The sequence below is a fragment of the Triticum urartu genome, chromosome 3 (genome assembly GCF_003073215.2).
Source record: "Triticum urartu cultivar G1812 chromosome 3, Tu2.1, whole genome shotgun sequence".
Taxonomy (NCBI): domain Eukaryota; kingdom Viridiplantae; phylum Streptophyta; class Magnoliopsida; order Poales; family Poaceae; genus Triticum; species Triticum urartu.
The window spans coordinates 59,278,127-59,291,104 of record NC_053024.1 but is presented as its reverse complement, the minus strand read 5'-3'; the positions used below and the strand labels follow the sequence as shown (position 1 = coordinate 59,291,104).

Here is a 12,978-nt window from a genome sequence, read left to right as displayed (position 1 = left end):
CTATTACACCGGAAACCTCCCTCTCCCAAAACCCATCTAGGGTTAGCCTGTTGTCATGGGGATGATTCCAGTAGAGATGAAGCTGGATCTAGCTAGGCGCAAGTGTGACGCAGGAATTTCACCAATGAAGCTTTCCTTCTTTATTTTTTAATAATTTACTACCTCTGTACCAAAATGTAGGTACAGAGGAGTAGCATACAAGAAAAGAACATCATGATCAAAAATCCATGATACTCGTCTCTCATGGAAGTGTCTTGTCTCAAAAACATTTAGCTCGGTACGCCAGCATTAGTACACCGCCCAAGCATTTATGCTGCTGCCAATGAGGTTCCTGGAAGCGGCCATCTTCGCGAGAGAGAGGTTGTCCGTGAGGAAGGAGACCTGCTGAAGTTGAAGGGTGCGGGCAATCTTGGCTGCCAGCTGAAGAGCCAAAGATTCAGTCACGACTCACAAGGGGGACGTGAGCATCATCGGTCGAAGCCTGAATCATAAATTTCCTGTCATGTTCGTCTCCCGGTTGATGTATATTGATTCCAATCCCTGTGGCTGTCATCTTGAGTATTCAAGAAGTGCTTGTCAGTCGAGGGTAATCGCATTTGTTCCACAAGTTTAGCTGATCTGTAATGCTCCGCCTCGCAATCTCTGCAACACAGGTATTAATTACTAAACATGCAGTTGGCAAATGTGGAGAAACGAATAGGTACTGAAGAATTAAAAAGAATCCAGCTACAAACAGTGCGGCCTAAACTTTGTACCTATAAAGTGCATAGGCATAATAAATAGGTATCTTTGTTACGCCGATATCGCTTCACTACCAATGAGCATCCAGTGTGTACAGTAAACTCTGCACAACTTGGAACATTTTCTTACATTACTTGCAAAAGCAGCAGCCTTCATTATTCCATAGTATGTCAGCCACCGCTATCACCAATTATGCATAAAACCTTTTCCTTTAGCTGCTGGATTTTCTGAAAGGGGCCATTCATATTGCAGCACAACAGTGAGTTACAACAGATCAGAAAATCTCAAAAATGAATGTGATCTCTAATCTGAAGAAACTTACATCAAAAGAACTTGAAGCCCATTTCTCAGCACATGTTGCAGCTTCCTTAAGATGCGATTTTTTTGATATCTCATGGGAAAGAGTGTATGTAGAGCTCTGTGTTGCCTCGGCTACCCATATGCGCCTTGTCTGGTCCTTCTGTCGCTTGACCAAGTTACTGAAACCAACCTGAGCAACAGAGGTAGAGGTACAGTAAGCTAAAAGCTGCACTTGCTTTATAAATGTATAAAAGTTGAACAATGAAGTAGACACTGCATTTTTTTTGCTGGCAATACAGTACAGTTTCAAATGTCTATACACTGAATTCATGAGGTATTGTTTAGTGCAAAGGTTTCAAATGTTGATGGTAACATATGGGACCAATAAAATTCAGACTTGGAAGAACCATCAACTTGGAATAAAGACCAGAGTCTGAGATAACCTACTGTATTTCCAGAAAGGGCATAACTGAAAAAGGCACCATCATCGCTGGCAGATGAGCAAGAAAAGCTAACTGCTAGAAGACAATCATCTTGCACTGTGGACTGCGATGCCGAGATAAATTTAGATCCATCTGTCAAAAAGAGCCACTGCCTTTTCTGGTTGCTGCATAAGTAAACATCGCCGACATGCAAAACAACACCTGCAATGTCAAATTCACTGCAAGAAAGACTACCCATTAGGAGATTCATTAATACATTGACCCCAGATTGACAGATTCAACAGATCACCTATCTCCAGTATAACTAGACTAACCTTGCAAGTGGTACCTCACCAATCAATGACAGCTCAACCGCCTTACGTGGGGTAAAAAATGGTCTGCAATAAGAAGCGTGGTTAATTTTGAACAATACAGTCAGAGGATACTGTGCAGTGGATTCTTACTGAAAATCTGCAGCCTGTGCCGATGCTAATGGCTTCCACACTGTAGATGATCCTCTAGCATGCAAGTAAAGAATGTTAGTACAGTGGGCAGAAGGCAGCAATCCTGTGGCGATGTAAACTTGTCCCTCCACCAGGTCGGCTTTCTGTGAGAAGAAACAGTGAAATGTAATAAGGTGTAGGCTAATTTTTGGGAGCTCATAAGTACAGTGTTTGGGGAATAATCCAAAGCAAATAAAGTTAATAAACATTAGTCTTGGTCAAGAAAACATACAGCACCATAGCCGTAAAAAATAAAATGCATTGTAGTTTGTTTCAATGATACAACACCGAATAGTCTTTCTTCTATTTTCAACGGAGAATAAAAATTCTAACATACTTGCTTCTCAGTAGGGTTCCAAATTGTTATTAGCCCTTCCTTGTTGATGGTTTTTGTAGCAGAGATTTTGTGAGCAAGGCTCGTCACCCTCACTTTCAAAAATGGCGTAACATCTCTTGAACTAAGGCCAGCAACTTCCAGAGCATTTTCGACCTTCTTAGCTACTTCGTTTTGCCTAGCTTCCTGAAATATAATGGCATAAATTCCGCAGCTTCCCAAGTACTAGTTGGTGGATGCGGGGGATAATTGTGCATACCTTTTGCTTTGCTTGATAAGATGAGAAAGATATTATCTGCTCTGAGGTCAGGCCAGCCATCATAACTTCAGGCTCAGCCGCCTGCTCTAGCATTTTGCAAATTTTCGCCCCTTCCTCGCTGTCATCAGTGCTGGCACAGTTTTCATCTTGTTCAGACATAATGTCTTCTGCGATCTTAGATACTCTACATGAGAAGGTAACAATCATTGCAGTGGCATTTAAAAGGAGCGGTACTAGATTTAAAACAAAAGAACCATATTGACCCTTCATGGCTGCGACCTTTCATGTTGCAGGCTTTATCGACGAAAAACCTACTATTCCTTCCGATCCAAAATAAGTGTCTTAGCTTTGAACTAAGATTGAATTAACCTTAGTTCAAAGCTGAGACACTTATTTTGGATCGGAGGGAGTATAAGTTTTTACTTACGCGATTTCAGGGCTCTAGCATAAATGTATTCAAATGATCCTATGCAACATGAGTTATATCTGCTCATGCGGATTCTTTTTAACAGGGAAATGCTGTCCAAAAGTTAAATAATATCGACAGGTTACCATAGCCATCACCAGCATGGCTGCGAGTGTCACGATAAGGATTACGGTATCACACGATACTATGACCCTACCGAGAGGAAACAATATGGATAGTAACCTGGATCAAATCCAGTAGAATCCCAGTAGGATCACGATCAAACTCGTAAAATTGCTGGAATTGCCCATGCCAACGGAAAAAAACAACACGGATTCGCACAACGTGAAGTCATTAGCTATGTGCAGCAGCGGGCTGCAGCCCGCATGTATGCATAGATTGACATTCAAAGCCCAATGATCTCCTAGTCACATGAAATCTCGATGCTGCAGTCTACTTTAAGTGTGCATGCATAGAATTGATAAATTTTTTTTACACAGCTGCACTAGATAATCTATTTTAAGTCAATTTCCTATAATATTTAGATTTTTTTGTCAAAATAAAAGAAACCATATAGTATCATGGAGCTACACAATCTGATCCTAAGATTAGATACTGCTGACTAAAGGATACTACCTAGTACCCTGATTCTGACAACCTTAGTCACCAGTACATAAACCATGTACAACATTATGGTCAAAAATTAGTAAAAACAGATATATGCCTTAACACACGAGGCATGTACAGATAAGCTCAACGATCCATAACAATAAAAGTGAGTACCCTGTCCCTATCAGCCATTCTGCTGATGCGCAGAACAAGGCAAATTCAGCTAATGGAAATAGTGCCAGTGCTAAGCCACGAGCAAGGGCTGTCGTGGACAGGCAACTGACCCTCATAGTATTGCTGAACAGGTGAGTTATCTTGTTTGGTAAATTCACTCTAGATAAATGAATAACTTGGGTTGGTTGAATTTTATCTATGTGTTCATGCCCTATCATATATTTTTAACTGGAACTTGCTTAATACTGCAGCTTCGCAGAGAGAAGATCTCAGCACTATTTGTACAGGTAACTTCTCAAGACAACACTTGTACTGGTAAATATCTACTTGATAGATGACATATTTCAATTTAAGTTGTGATGCATGTTTCAATTGCATCATATTGGCTACAGTGTCAGTGACATAAATAAGTACCTCTGGTGATACAGTTGTAGCGCCTTTCTTTCCATCCTTTCAGATCTCACAATAGAACAACCATCAGGCAACCTGAATTAAGCAATTAACTTATTAAGTATGGGCCCGTGGAACATCTTTGGTAATGTTTTTAGTCTGCATCCAGTTGTATACCTCTCCTTGTACAAAATAGGATATATTCTTGCAACTCCTACCAGTGTCCTAGGGACTCGGCCACCAGAAGCTTTTATGCACTTGAACGCCAGTGGGGGTCCAACATGCTTGCCTGAAATATTTGTAAGAGGTCATCAAGAGAATCCATCAGTTTGAAAGGGATAAGCAAAACAGTATGTAACAAATATTCAGCCTTGTAGTAAAAGTGCATACAGAATCCCAAAGGATCATCCCATCTTGCACGATAACTGCCATTCACATGGACCGTCAATTTGACGGTGCCAGATGCCTGAATAAAAGGTCACAAAAATTTGCTTATATTGTTTTCATTTTTGCAGCTATTAAAGGTGAAGGAGCAGACAAACCTCATGAAATGACACAGGCCCAGTCCAACCACACAAAGAAGCTCCCCATATCTAGCGAAACGAAACACATATTGAGTCATATATGTTAAACAGTAATTATAACCATGTCCTTGTGACAACAAGAGAAAGCGAAAACAGAATAGTACCCGAAGCTTTTGTCCTATAAAAAGCTTTCTTTTCTGTAGTTGTTCTGAAAGTGCCACGTCTAATGACGTTTCTAGTGCATACCTGTGAAAAGGCAGACACTGAGAACTGCTGATATCTTTCAGTTTCATCTGATCACAATAAGGATGATGCAACCACGTACCATCCATCAGTTAATTCAATGTGTGCAGGCATGTTTCTTTTAGCAGCTAACAAGCTTTTATTGTCGATACTGTTTTCATTTCCATCTGTCCCGACAGCCTCTAACTTATTTACATCAGGATGGGAATAAATAGCTGAAATGCACAGCACCATCATCAAAGATGGCAAAGCATTTCCTTCTAAAATTTTCTTTATGGCTGATCGATGGCCATTGTTCACTTCTCTGTCATACCTAGCATGCATGAGTTTTCATGAATTAAATCATATGCATCAATACAATTGAAATGGTAGAAAAGGCATGTCAATTATCTCACCTATACTTCAGCTCGTCTAAAACATTAGCAACTGTCAAGAATTTGCCAGCAGCTTTAGTTGGATAGCTCCTCTCAAGTGAAGCAAGTTTCCATACGATCCATTTATAGTGATTGTTCACCCATCTAAAACAGGAAGATTCAAGTGATTTGATGTTTAGGATGTACTTAATATTTGGAGAATCTCCAGCCTAACTCTATGGTATGCCCAGGGATCACAACAGCATGGTTTTATTAACATCATACATGCAGCAGAACGTGAAATCATTATAGTTTAATCTTAACATGGTGCAGCAACAGATACAATGCAGAGGAGACCATGGAAAGAATTTTCAAATGTTATAAACGAAAAACACATGAAGTGATGAAACAGGAAACGTAATGATCAGACATTTCACATATTAAGAAAAACTTAGCAAAAAGGGAGTTATTCTGACATCAAAAGGTCAATGGACTAGTGAAATATATGGCATTTAGTTCAAGAATGATGCCTACTCTTTAGTTGCATATGTCAATGAAGCCCCACAGGCAATCAGCAACTTCTGAAATTCTTCTGCACCAGTATTCATATTGTGAAACTTGTACTTCCCTGCTCCTTTTGCATCCATGAGCTTCACTTCAGCTGTTGTACGTTCCGTCTGGTCACAAGATTTAAGTTAGCATTTAACAAAGTGGGGAATATAGTGCACCTGCAGAAATTATATGCATCGTATTGTACCAAACAATTGAAGCAGGGAGGACCACCAAAATACTCTTTCCAAGTCTTCCTTTTATGTTGAAAAGGATAAGATGCAGACAGCTTTGTTCGACAGGAAGTGATCTGAGTTGGTGGTAGTTTGAGTACTCCTGTACACAATAGTTAAACCAATCAAGTAGGAATGAATCTGACAGGCTTATATATGTAATCAATCAGCTTACCAGCAGAGGACTGTTTGTTGGTGCTTATAGGCGTGATGAACCTAACCATTGTCAGCAAAGGCATATCAGAAGCATGGCATAGCAATTTACAGCTTGCTAACAGGGATGCAAATCAAAGGACCTGGAAGAGCGGGGCCGTTTAAAGGAAGATGTGGAGTTTCTTCCCCCAATTCTTCTCTTCTCATTAACAACATGGTCAATATTTCCAGAATGTGCACCCATGAAGTTACTGATGTCAACCAACGCTCCAGCTGGCATATGGAGTTGCCGGGTCTTATCTTTAGGGTCATTTGCGTTGTCAGTTTCAGATAAACACCTGGAAGAAGGCTTCATGATCTTTGGAATTTCACTGGTTGAACGACTCCCAACATGAAACGTATTGGTGTTTTCACTAGTTGGATGGATATCAGATACAGCATTTCCAAAGGATCCAGTGTGCTTCCTATCAGACATTGCCTGGTGGGAAAATGTTGCAAGTTCGGTTCTTCCACTGACCCTTCTTCTTTTAGATAAATCAGATCCACCTTCTTTTGGCGCAACAGTTGAATTTTGCATCTTATCATTACAAGCAGATCCCAAAGGGTAGCCTACTAAATTATTTGTTGAAACCACGAGATCTGATTCACCCAGAAGGCTTTTTGCGCGTTCAAGTGCATCACTAGAAATAGCCATTGATCTGCCTCCGGCGGTACTGAATCTGATAGAATGCTCACCAGAATCAGAAACTGTGTTATTAGAAAGCTCAAATGGCCAGTGTGGTTCCTTGTGCACTTGGTTTTCTGTTGGATAAGATGCAATACCAAGCCTCTGTTCTGGATTTTCCTGCTCAAAATTTATTCTTGTGGCCAGCTTATCCCCCACATGTCCAAAAAATTGTGTTGAAAGGGTATTCTCCTCCAAGCCCAACAAAGTAGCAGCTCGAGACACGCCAACTGAAGATATATTTACTGTTCTTGCACAGCTTGTCTTGAGAGGTGACGCAAACACAGGAATTTTTTTGTCCATGTTAAGGAGCTTATGATTATCTGACAAGAAACAACTCAAGATCAGACATATTTAAATGGTAAATGTGTACAGATTAAAAGGCACTAATATTATGCAATAAACAAGTGCCTGTTACCACATCAACATGCCAATCCAAATTGCCTGATTAGATCATTAGACAGTTCAGTGATCATACATTGTATGCTTGAAATTTGGTACTACTGAAAACACACATTTATTAAATAGTTGCCTCAAAAGTCAAAAGCAATACTCCCTCCGATTCATATTAATTGACGCACACCTAGTACAACTTTAGTACAAAGTTGTATTAAGTGTGTGTCAATTAATATGGACCGGGGGGAGTAAATAAGTCTACCATTCTAAATGAAAGCTGCAGCATAATCAGGTTACACATTGGTGGTTCATTGCTAGCCTTTATTTCTGTAAACTTGGTCTGATTATTAACTAAAAAGCATTGCAGAACCTTTGGATTAGCACACCAGTCTAGCGATGAATATAACAGACTGTGATGGTTAGCTAACCTATGGATGCCACATGGTATTGTACAAATAAATTACAGGACTACAGAAAGAGAATAGACACTTCAACTAGACATGCACGGTAAATTTTTATACTAACTTCTATTGAAATAATCAGTGAAAGTCTCAGATAAGTTTGGTCAGCTATTATACTTCTGTTTATTTTGCCTTCTTCCTCCAGAACAGCCCTTGCTTTCTGCACTGAGCTTTCACTAATCAAGACCGACTTTCCAGATCCGGTTCGAAACATTGGCAGTTGACTTCCAGAGTCTTCGTATCCTTTCAAAATAATATTGCATATGTCAAAGGAATGGGAAAAGGAGTCTAAGTTACTTTTCAAATCCAAACGTAAAGAACTCTGTAAATGCCCCCACTCTGTAACCTGATGACTCTAAAACTACCTTTCTCCATGAAGTTTCGTTGCTCCAAAAGCATACTGGCCTTATGGCTTGAAATTCCATTTTGGGGTACAAACTTTTGTATTCCAGCTTGGAACGTTGCGTCTTCAACAAAGGTTTCCCCTTTGTAATTGTTTACTGGTTTGCACATACGAAGCAATTGTTAACTGAATGCAGACTGCAATTTCTACCTACTTTTTATATCCATGTGAAGAAACTCTTAATTCAGAGCATGAAATTACCACTTTTTACTGCTTCTTCAGCCTCTAAGATAGGCAATTCCTTTATAGAGTTCTCACTTGCTAAGATAGACCTTCCTAATCCAGTTCTGAACACTGGAGTGTCATGGGCACCATCTAAATGAGCTTCATCTTACAGAAAGAAAATTTGATTGTCAGTAAATACAAATGCTTATTTATCACAAATTTAGTGACGAGAGCACACTTGTTACGAAACCATGATGTGTGTTTAGGGAGCAATTTACCTTCCAATTCCTTTGCAATATTCCTTGGCTCCAGAACTGCAGATGCCCTCTTAAGTGAGCTCTTACTTATAGCAATTGACCTCCCTAACCCAGTTTGAAACAACGGCACGTGGTCATCATCCTTGTGATTTTTCTCTGTTCGAGTGACTGAAAAAGATAATTTGATATGAGGAACACCCCAGATGTGTAGTTCATGTTGTTCAAATTTTGACTAGATGGTAACACAGGCACAAAACTAGACAAAAAAATCAGTCAACTTGAGAAAATCAAGTACCTTGCATTGCACTATCTTCCTTCGGTGTAACACTTCTACTATTCATGATCAAACTGCTACTCATCAAAACAGATGTTGGCGTTTCAGTCTGAAGAGTTGTGGCACAATCACTGCTACCTCCACGTCCTGAATCTCAAAGAATACAAAGAAAAATGCTGATCCTCTGCACTAACGTTGGACAAATAATAATAAGCCCATATGTTTATGTACCAGTTGTTTTAATATTTTCTTCCTCCAATACTGCCTTTGCTTTCTGGACTGAGCTCCAGCTCACAGCAACAGGCTTCCCTAATCCTGTTTGGAACATTGGGAACTGGCAATCAGTATCCCAATGTCCTACACAAAGAAGTAACCACTTAGAAATAATGTTTGTGGCTGTTTACATAATTCCAAAGACAAATAGTTCAAGCTTTTTTAATGGACCCAGGTACTCCAATCTTACCGCTCTTTTCCGCATCTCCCTCATTCGCCACAGCTCTAGATCTCTCAATGGATCTTTCGCTGATCATGGCTGATCTTCCTGAACCAGTTTGGAACATCATAGGCTGGTTAGGCCTACCAAAACTCTCTGTATTTTCTAATAGGAGAGGAATGCCATCAGTACACCAGAAAAGGGGTGTGTTTCACAGTAACTAGGCAAGATCATTAGCTCTGGATTCAAATAGCAGAATAATCAAAGCTCACCCTCGCTTGTATTATTATCCTTCAAAACAGACTTAGCTTTCTGAACAGATGCCGCACTGACTGAGACAACTCGTCCTGAACCAGTTTGGAACAATGGAAACTGTTCCATGCCATCCACACCTGCTGACAGAGGGGTCGGTTATTTAAAAAGCAAAGGCATGCTTGGATTTTCTTTTACAAAACTAGCCAAAACTTTTATTATAATCTCATCAAAATGACCTTTTTCTGCAACTGTTTGTCCCTCCAAAACAGCTCTTGCCTTATCAATAGAGGTCCGGCTCACAGGAACCGGCTTACCCATTCCAGTACGGAACATTGGTTGTACGGCACCAGCAGCACTATCAACACCTATTATGCAACAAAGTCACAGCTTTTTAAAACTGCTAAGGAAAAAGGAAAATGTACTAGAAGTTCTCCCATAGAAAACATATACAGACATCAATTTGGTGGGCCCTAATTGGTACAGAATTATGTTAAGTCATTGTATATTACTATGGGGTAGAAATGCTCAAAAAGCTAAACACATCCAAATAGATGTTCAGTTGTAAGTATAAGAAATAGCCAGGCAACTGCGGAAAATCTGGCTAGTTCAACAAATATTATATTACGATGACTTGTCGTTGATGAATTGTGACATAATATGTAACAGTGCATGGGATGAACAGATCCTAAATTACTCGGAGCCATACATATGCCATCATGAACAAAATAAGTGGTAACAAAGCACTTTCAGCATTTAGATAGAAAGTAAATGGGTGTTCAACTTCCTACCTTCTAAAAGAACTCTTGCCTTCTGGATTGAGTCCTTGCCCAGTAAGACAGCTTTTCCTGATCCAGTTTGGAACACTGGGGGCATGGTAGTGTTATACACTCCACCTAAATTTGATAAGATGGAAAACTGAATGAGTAATGCACAACCTGAAGAAAATACAGTTTGTACAGTCACCAGACCTAGGCACTTTCTTGCTATTGTTGCAACATTCAATCTTGTCTCTACAGAGAAAAAGGTGAAAGCAAGTCTTACCTCTAAATGGGGCGTCCATTTCACTCGATTCGCCCTCTGCATCAGGTACATGGTCAAACGGTTGCTCTGAAACACAAAAATTGGTCATCCCAGCACGATACATGCAGAGACAAACAGAAAGATAGCCAATCCATGCTACCAAACACAACATCGATGGAACAGTTTGACCAAAGCAAACCAAAGGTTGGACACATGAGCTATTACTAGAAGTTCTCACAAACAAGAAATATCAGCCATCAATTTGGTGGACCCTAATCAGTACTCCCTCCATTCCACAATGTAGTGCTTCCTCTATCCCCGTGCTTCAACTTTGACCGTAAATTTAACTACCAAGACTGATTGCGGCGGGAGCAAAAATTATATCAGTGAATTCATATTCGAAAGAAGTTTTCAATTATATAATTTTTTCTCCCACCGCAGTTGGTCTCGTTGGTTAAATTTATGGTCAAAGTTGAACCTCGGGAAGCGCGGGCGCACTATATTTTGGAATGGAGGGAGTATAAAACTATGTTAAGTCACTGTATATTACTATGGAGTAGAAATGCTCAGCAAACTAAGCACATCCAAATATATCTTCAGTTGTAAGTATAACAAATAGTCAGGCAACTGGAAAATCTGGCAAGTTCAACAAATATTATATTATGATGCCTTGTTGTTTATGAATTGTGACATAATATCTAACGGTACATGGGATGAACAGATCCTAAATTACTCGGAGCCATACATACGCCATCATGAACAAAATAAGTGCTAAGAAAGCACTTTCAGCGTTTAGATAGAAAGTAAACAGGTGTTATTTCCTACCTCCTAAAATAGCTCTTGCCTTCTGGATCGAGTCCTTGCCCAGCAAAACTGCTTTTCCGGATCCAGTTTGGAACACTGGGGGCACGGTAGTGTTATGCACTCCACCTAAATTTCATGAGATGGGAAACTGAATCAGTAACACACAACCTCGAGAGAATACAGTTTGTGCAATTATCAGACCTGGACAGTTTCTGGCTGTTGTTGCAACATTCAATCTTGTCTCTACAGAGAAAAAGGTGAAAGCAAGTCTTACCTCTAAATGGGGCGTCCATTTCTCTCGATTCGCCCTCTGCACCAGGTACGTCGTCAAACGGTTGCTCTGAAACACCAAAACTGGTCAGCCCAGCGCAATACATGCAGCAACGAACAAAGTTGGGCACATAAGCTCTTACTTCTCTTGTTACCAGCCTTCTCCACCTCCTCCCCGACCAACGCCCTGGCCCTCCTTATAGCCCTCTCGCTGACAGACACTGACCTCCCTGATCCAGTGCAGAACAGCTGACCCTCTCCTGCATCGACAGTTGCTCCGGACATCCCGTCACCTTCGAGCAGCGTGTTCCGAGCTGCAGGTTCCATCAGTAACAAAAGGCCAGTGATCAGTTAAACAGAACCATTCTCGTTCAACCGTGGAGACGCGCGGGCGCAGCCATTTCAGTAGGCAGGAATGCACGCGCGTGCTCACTCTGACCGGGCCGACTAGAGAAGAGATGAAGGCAGGAAGCGCTACCTTGCACGAGGAGGTCGGCCATGGACTCGACGCGGCATCCGTCGGCAGCGCCCCGGCCTAGGGTTTCGGATGGGAGAAACGCGGAGACAGGGGAGGGGGCAGTCAGTGACCACTATCCAGCACCATTTCTACGACGGAATAATCCGCGCCGAGGTGGGAGAACGATGGGGCCGTACCTTTCGCCAGCGCGTCCTCGGATGGATCCGCGGCTATCCCCGCACCGCGCCCCAGCGGCAGGGGAGGAGGAAGAGGCGGAGCCGCGGCAGGCGGCGGCGGCGCGTCGGGCTCGGGGGCGGGGATCCAGACGAGGCGGCCGTCGGGCTGGCCCCAGACCCGCCACCTCCCGGGCATCTTGGCGGCGGTCTCTCCCGGAGCCTCGGCGGGGGGCCTCTCGCTGGGTCGGTGAAATCCGAGTGAAAGGAAATTGGGGACGAAACTCTTTTCGAAATCGGACGAGGCGAGGGAAGCGTGGTGCGAAATGGCCAGGCGGCGCGCAGTGCGCTCGCTCCCTCCATCTTTTTCGTCTCGGCGGGCCCGGGAGTGGGCTTGGGCCTGGCCCTGCCGTGCCCATGGGCGGACGCGCGGCCCGCGGGATGTCCGGCCCGGTCGGTCGGGTCGTGAGCCTGGCCTAGCCCGCACGCCGCCGCTTGGAGGGGGGAACTGTGGCGGCGGCTGGCTACAGACAGGTGTCAGGTCACCGCCTCGTCGGCCTCTTGTGGTGTCCACACCTGGACATGCTCACCAACCGCACGCCAGCTAGATCGTTGCCTACTCCGCTGGGAAGATAGCGCAGGCATTGATGGCCGCGGAAGTGCACGAGATTGATGACGGCGTCGCGCATCCTT

The 12,978-nt window shown here is 42.4% G+C and overlaps 1 protein-coding gene across 16 annotated transcripts; it reads right to left on the bottom strand.

The window, feature by feature from the left end:
* Nucleotides 1-116: 116 nt before the first annotated feature.
* LOC125542836 (protein BREAST CANCER SUSCEPTIBILITY 2 homolog A-like) lies at nucleotides 117-12,622 on the bottom strand. 16 transcript variants are annotated; one of them, XM_048706045.1, is made up of 35 exons: nucleotides 12,310-12,622; nucleotides 12,134-12,190; nucleotides 11,799-11,969; nucleotides 11,660-11,725; nucleotides 11,407-11,511; nucleotides 10,603-10,668; nucleotides 10,350-10,454; nucleotides 9,798-9,926; nucleotides 9,579-9,698; nucleotides 9,337-9,471; nucleotides 9,105-9,230; nucleotides 8,895-9,020; nucleotides 8,621-8,767; nucleotides 8,379-8,507; nucleotides 8,140-8,274; nucleotides 7,892-8,017; nucleotides 6,337-7,240; nucleotides 6,216-6,256; nucleotides 6,016-6,143; nucleotides 5,793-5,935; nucleotides 5,301-5,423; nucleotides 4,988-5,218; nucleotides 4,827-4,908; nucleotides 4,681-4,731; nucleotides 4,529-4,604; nucleotides 4,316-4,427; nucleotides 4,163-4,234; nucleotides 2,560-2,743; nucleotides 2,304-2,486; nucleotides 1,928-2,070; nucleotides 1,799-1,861; nucleotides 1,489-1,714; nucleotides 1,064-1,231; nucleotides 756-968; nucleotides 117-642 (listed from the first exon to the last, which is right to left on the bottom strand). In XM_048706045.1, exons 1-34 carry the CDS (start codon nucleotides 12,482-12,484, stop codon nucleotides 912-914), a joined length of 4,905 nt encoding a protein of 1,634 aa, XP_048562002.1. In that variant the 5' UTR covers nucleotides 12,485-12,622; the 3' UTR covers nucleotides 117-642; nucleotides 756-911. The 16 variants fall into 16 exon arrangements, with proteins under 16 accessions (XP_048562002.1, XP_048562003.1, XP_048562004.1 ...); XM_048706046.1 differs by having other exon boundaries at nucleotides 871-968; XM_048706047.1 differs by having other exon boundaries at nucleotides 9,337-9,462.
* Between the last annotated feature and the right edge of the window lie 356 nt (nucleotides 12,623-12,978).